Here is a 6461-nt window from a genome sequence, read left to right on the forward strand (position 1 = left end):
CTGCACTCTCTCACTTCTCTTTATATGGCTGCTCTCAATCTCTTGTGATATCTCTTAAATAAGACCTAAAAGAAAGTCTTACATATACACTATAATATTGGGTTTATGGACAAAGTGGACTTGTCAAATTGAACTTTAATTTATGCACATAAGAAGGGAAAAAATGCTCAAAACCCAACAGAGGGTGCTTACCATGCGAGACAGAAGGAAATGATATTCTAATCAAGGTCACTAAAGCTAGTAGAAGCTCACTGTAGAAACTATGTGTGTGTGGAGTGTCGAGAATGTACACAAACCTTACCAACTAAAAGATTGTTTCTAACAAAAACCTCAGCTCAAGTAACACATAATAGAATTGAAAGTGCAAAAAGAAATGTATTTAATGTAATAGATGCTAATAACTCAAGTACAATGAATGGATAAACAGCCCCATTGTTCACATTTACACAAATTGCCTCAGTCTAATATATGATTATCTCTTAATACTAACCAACTCAGTACAATGAATGGATAAACAGCCCCATTGTTCACATTTACACAAATTGCCTCAGTCTAATATATGATTATACTAACCACTCGGAAAAACTATGGATAGCACTAGAACTACAACTATTCTTGGGCTCGTTTGGTTAGGAACAAGTTATTCCATGATTGTTATCCTGCGATTTTATCCTAACCAAATATGGAATTAACTCATCCTAAAATTAATCTCGGGATTAGTTATCCCTGACCCCTCCTACCAAACGAGCCCTCAGAAACAGGTAATCAGCAAATCAAAAACTCTGCTTCAACCTCTCTGTAAACTCTACTGGACATATCAGTACAGAATCTACACATAGTCCACCTTTAGTATGTGTACAATCGATCTGTGTCAACGAATATTTAACTTTCATGGGTTCTACTGAACCCGTGGCAACAAAGTCACCTACATGGTGGTACTTCCATATTCCAGGTTCGTTCAAGTAACATTGGGTTGTAGCTTGTTGACCGTCTGATGTCGAGAGCTGAAACCGCACTGGTTTCTTATCCCACCCGTGAACATGCTCGGAGTTGCAGACTCGGCGTCCAAATCTCCGAGAGGCACGTCCTACTTGTAGTCTGAAGAATATGCTATAGGACCCAACGGGGAATGGGAAATCGACCTCTCCATCAACTTCAAACCACCAAATCTGTTGGAGATATGCAACGGACTTGAATCTGCATGGACGGAAAGGAGAAGAGATTATTATGTGTTCTGTCTGGGGACGTACTAGCTTGATGTTGATACACGAATATAGCAATAAACCAAAAGCTCAATTTGTACTACGAAGTATATTAGTGTCTAGCCAGCACTAGAACAAAGAAAAATGTGTACTAACGTTAAAGGGCGTTCCTGATCATAATTGCTAAGTAAATCATGTGGAGCAACAATTAGTTGTGGATAAAACTTGAACATTTTGCAAAAGTCCGAGCAACATAACTCGGAAACCATCAAATAACAATCTAACAAGTAATGTTGAACCATGGTGGGTTTGTTGAACCATGTAATCTATCCAAACATTGCATAAACAACAATATAACCGATGCAATGAGAAACAACAATCCAATCAAAAGATCGGATTACAAGGATAATACTACTGCAAAAAAAAATCATGAATTTTGGTCATTTGCATATAAAACACCAATTAATCATAGACATTGCAATGTCAAATTAAAAACTACATTAAGCAACTCCGCTTCATATACTTGAAACCTAAGTTGTTCGAACTCTTTGAAAATCCAGACGGGTGTGTGTCAGATCCTCTGAAAGTAATAGTATACTTTTTGAAGGAACAACAACAATTTTGAAGAGTACGAGCCGTATTCTTAAAAAAACAATTCACAATCTAGACAAGTTGACTCGCGTTGGAAAGGGGATTTCTATTGAAGAAAATGCCCCAAATGGACGAACATCCGGAGTTCATCAGCCAATCTAATAGCACATACATCAATAACCACACAAATACAAAAACATCCAATTTACTCTAAACAAACATCAGAAGCAAGTAAATCTCGAACCCTCACCTAGATTCATCAGTTTCAATCCGACTCCAATATCTCCTATCATCGATACCCGTTATTGCCAAGCCACTTGAAGATATAGACATACAAACTCTTCCAGTTCTCTTATCTAACCAAACTTTCTGCACATATCCCACAAAACAAATAAAACCATCAAACTCAATTTCCACCTTCAAACAAATAATGAGCCTTTAGATTACAACTCAAATTTAATATACTACCACTTTAACAACAACTCCTCAACACCAAACTAGTACAAATTTACTAGTAAACGGTATATGAATTTTTATTTTCAGGAAAAAAAATTAGGTATCTTCACACAAATAGCTGACAAATTTACTGTTCACTTTTTCTAGCCGGTATACAATATTATACCTAGATTATACATATAATATACCTCCGTTACACAAATTAAGAGCCTTCATGAAAATTTCAATAAATTGGGTACCCAAATAATATCTATAAAGGAAGATTTAAGCATAAGAGGGGTAAAAATTGTACCTTTGAGCCACCATCAAAAGAATTAGGTCGACAAAGCATAGCATAAATATCTCTTTTACACAAATTAGCCGGAAAATTTCGACCAGCAAAGACCCTTTGAATAATAGAGCTGTAATTCATCGGCAACTTGGATTCCCACACAAAATCAGCAGAAGAAGCGCCTCTAAAAGCCCTATTAAGCATAGATAATTTACAGATCTGAGGCGGGTCCATGTATACAAGAACTGAAGCTACACAACTTTCCGGCAAATCACCAAGACTTGAATGATTTTGCTTAGTAACAGTAGATGAAAACGGAGGAATCAACACAGAAAACGAAGAACCCATGATGGGTTTTCAGTAAAAATTAGAAAAAAAATCTCAAATACTGAAAGATGAAAATGAAAATTTGTGATATGGGTATTTATTATAAACAGAAGAACACAAAGACAAAAAAATACAGCTGGAGACTGGATATATATATATAGCTGGACGGTGACAGGGGTAGGGGTGGAGTGGGGTAGGGGTGTATAGATTAGGGGAGTATCTAGTCGTAGTTAGATTAGATTTTTTGAATAAAAAAAAATGATGGGATAATAATAGTTGGATTAGATTGAATAAGTTGATAATTTGAAAAATGGAATGGATAATTTTATTAATTGATACAAAGGATGAATGGATTAATCATGATAAAATTTGACTAAATATTGGCATAAGATAAGGAGTATGAATTACTAATGGTATTTGTTATTTTATTTGTCTAGATTTATGTGATATTTTTTAGGGTTAGATTTAGAAATTCAAGCAAATAAATTAGGATAAATAGATTGTTTGGTTAAGATTTTTGAATTATTCTTAGCAAATCAAATTTGTGGTTGTAATTTTTAGATGTTCTTAATTTTTAGAACAAACTTTATTTATCGGCATAAACAATTGACCATAAAAAAAATTATGACAATCATTTTTTATAGAGATTTTTTTAGTGAGTAAATAACTATATTTAGAACAAATAATCTTCTACTTTGTTTAAAGTTGTTTTTTTTTCTTGTGAGAAACAAAAATAGGAAGGAAATAAAATCGAAATACGAACGAAAAGAATTATTTTTATCTTCTTTTTTTTTTGTTATACCACCCTGCGTAACCTTAATTATCCTCTTCTTTATTTTAGGTGATTTAAGGACAAAGCTAATTGTCTTTATTTTATTGAACTCGGATTTTTATCATCTATTTATCTATATGTCTATATTATATTAGAAACATAATTTTTTTAGAGCTGTTTATTGAATTTTTTGTTTTTCATTAAAAGATTGTGCAATAAATAAAATCATTTTCTTTATCAATATTTCATTAAATTTATAATATTGATTATAATATTAAAAACAATAATTTATTTACGTGAAGCAATATTGGAAAAATTGTGTACATGAAGATTTTTTCTAATAAATATACGAAAAGATTGTGTACATGAAGGGCGGGATGAGATCCTAATAAAAAAAAATTAAGAATACTCCTAAATATATGGATAGTAACACTCCTAAGCATATATGGAAAGTTTTGCTTTGTGTATGTGAGTCTTAAATATATGGCAACACAATCATAAGAAAATAAAGAATATAAATTAGAAAAGAAAAGAAAGTATCTAATATCTTTGGTAATCCATGCAACACACGTATACTAAACTAATAACAAATAAAAGGCGTAGAATTTTTTACCATATAATTATATATGGCAATTAATTCTATTTTATAATTTAAAAAATGTGAAGTATGTTAGGAGTACTAGCAGAAATATTCTCTATATAGTTGAGGCTACAATTAAAGTACAGAATTAGTGCTTAATAAACCATTAAGCAAATGCTTTCTGCTAATGATATAATAATTGATCGTATTAGTGCTTTCCATCACATATATTGTGTATTACACGTCTATAAATTGCATTATCGAGTTCATTGCTTTTTTTCTTCTTATTTATAAAAAAAAATCTTAGGTTATGGTCGGTCACCAATTTGCCATTTTTATAAAGATGTTTGTTGATATACATATGTATTAATTCTAGAATATAATATTATAACCAACAATAAAAACATAACACAATCATTAATTTGCATTATCCCTTTTGTACCGATCTAGCCTTTTAAAATATTCCAATATATGAGTCGTTTTTGTCTTTCTTTTCTTTTATTTGCACTTTCGGCCTGGTAGGCATAATTTGGATAATATTAACCAGGATCGGATCGGATAGAATAGAATGATAAGTATTTATTATTTTTTGTTAGAGGTTTTCGACTTTAATTTCTTAATGTTGCCCCCCCCCCCGCCCCCCTCCCCCCCAACACACACACACCTACTTCTCCCAAAGGTGGAGCTAGGTGAATTTGATTATTTTTATTCAAACTGCCTTTAATAAAAAATTACATTGTTTATATATGATAAAAATATTTTTTATGTATATAACATAAGATAAACCCCTTTTTGCTTCTTATATTAATTTTTTAGTAAAAATTCTGTTCCTACGAACATAATTTTATTATGCTTGAAGTTGTTAAATTTCATGTCTGAATGCTTTTATTGCGAAGATTTATGTAATAATAGTTTCATTACTTACATGTAAATATTATTTGTGTGATGATGGAAAAATTAAGGTATTATTAAGGTAATTTACTATATTCAAATATTTATTTTATCAGAAGAAGAAGCAATTCAATCTATAGACTTAAACAAAGAATTCAAAATAATCAAACTAATAAATCGGAAATCAAACTTAAGAAAATCGAACTAAGTTATAGTTTTTTAAATTTAAAAATAAAAATTGTATTATTCAATTTAATACTAAAGTCCACTCTAGTATAAAACCGTGATCCTGTTGAAAACCACTATGTACACAAATCAAATCAATGTTCCGTTTACGTATAAAAGTTTTATAACAATATAAATAATATACTAGGTTGCATGGACAAAATAAAATATTTAGATGGGGTCTATTGTATTTATTTAATATTTTTAATTTTTGGAAGTAATACGTGGCAAATAAATAATAGGGGGGTATGTATGATATATGTAGCCACCTCTACGTGTGTATGAGTCAGAAGCAAACTAGATAACAGCTCATTGTATCTTGTGCCACGTGGCTCATGGTCAGTGTATGTGTGGAATTGATAATACTATTGAAACATATATAATTTTTTCCCTTGTTACTAACTCAATAAAATAATAATGTATGAAAAATATAATAATGTATTAAAATACATATTGCCACTAGTATTTTTATTAAGCAAGTTGAGTGGATAAACAGTGCATTAACTTACTTCTAATTACATGACTTGAACCTCTAACTTATTAGGTAATGGTAAAAGTGTTTTAGCTTGATCATCAATTTCAAAAGGATTAAGGTTTTTAGTGATGAATTTAGAATTTAAAGGGTGAATAAAAAAGTAAAATAAAAGCGTGCATGGTGATTATGGGATTATGTCAATTTTATATATATATTTTTAGATGTTTGAATAAAATAGCTCATAGATTAGTTATATTTTTTTTATTTCTTTATTGAATGAGATCTATTGGATGATGTTTTTCCCAAGCTGGTTTATACACGAGGCTAAGGATACGTTTGGATTATGTAATTTCTTGATACATAATACAATTTTATTTTATGGGATTTGAATCCTCAACCAAGAGGGCAGGGGCGGAGCCGGCTTATGGTTAGGGGGTCAGATGAATCCTTTTCGGTTGAGAATTATACTATTTATATATGATTAAAATTATATTTTTTATGTATATATGGTAGATATCGAATTCACTTTGACTAGTTCATATGTTTACTTCTTCAAATTTGAACTCCATTAATGAAAATTCTGGATGCGCGCACTGTAATAGAGATATAATTGAAAACGTTTTTTGGTTCTTTTTTTTTATCACTTGATCAATAATACACTTTGTTTATGG

At 30.9% G+C, this 6461-nt stretch overlaps 1 protein-coding gene across 2 annotated transcripts; it reads right to left on the reverse strand.

The window, feature by feature from the left end:
* Positions 1-381: 381 nt before the first annotated feature.
* LOC125827142 (F-box protein PP2-A12-like) lies at positions 382-2985 on the reverse strand. 2 transcript variants are annotated; one of them, XR_007442970.1, is made up of 4 exons: positions 2542-2985; positions 2044-2162; positions 577-1197; positions 382-493 (listed from the first exon to the last, which is right to left on the reverse strand). XR_007442970.1 is itself a non-coding variant. In XM_049506502.1 (3 exons), exons 1-3 carry the CDS (start codon positions 2866-2868, stop codon positions 774-776), a joined length of 870 nt encoding a protein of 289 aa, XP_049362459.1. In that variant the 5' UTR covers positions 2869-2985; the 3' UTR covers positions 504-773. The 2 variants fall into 2 exon arrangements, 1 of the variants encoding a protein (XP_049362459.1); XM_049506502.1 differs by lacking the exon at positions 382-493 and having other exon boundaries at positions 504-1197.
* Positions 2986-6461: the final 3476 nt, after the last annotated feature.

The sequence above is a fragment of the Solanum verrucosum genome, unplaced genomic scaffold, assembly GCF_900185275.1.
Source record: "Solanum verrucosum unplaced genomic scaffold, falcon-dt-bn FXZP01000060.1, whole genome shotgun sequence".
In the NCBI taxonomy this organism is placed as follows: Eukaryota; Viridiplantae; Streptophyta; class Magnoliopsida; order Solanales; family Solanaceae; genus Solanum; species Solanum verrucosum.

Coding starts and splice junctions, on each gene's coding strand:
- LOC125827142 (XM_049506502.1), bottom strand. CDS start 2,868: ATGGGTTCTTCGTTTTCTGTGTTGATTCCTCCGTTTTCATCTACTGTT. Junction 2,163..2,541: donor CTTTTGATGGTGGCTCAAAG/GTACAATTTTTA, acceptor GGATATGTGCAG/AAAGTTTGGTTAGATAAGAG. Junction 1,198..2,043: donor ATTGAAACTGATGAATCTAG/GTGAGGGTTCGA, acceptor CCGTCCATGCAG/ATTCAAGTCCGTTGCATATC.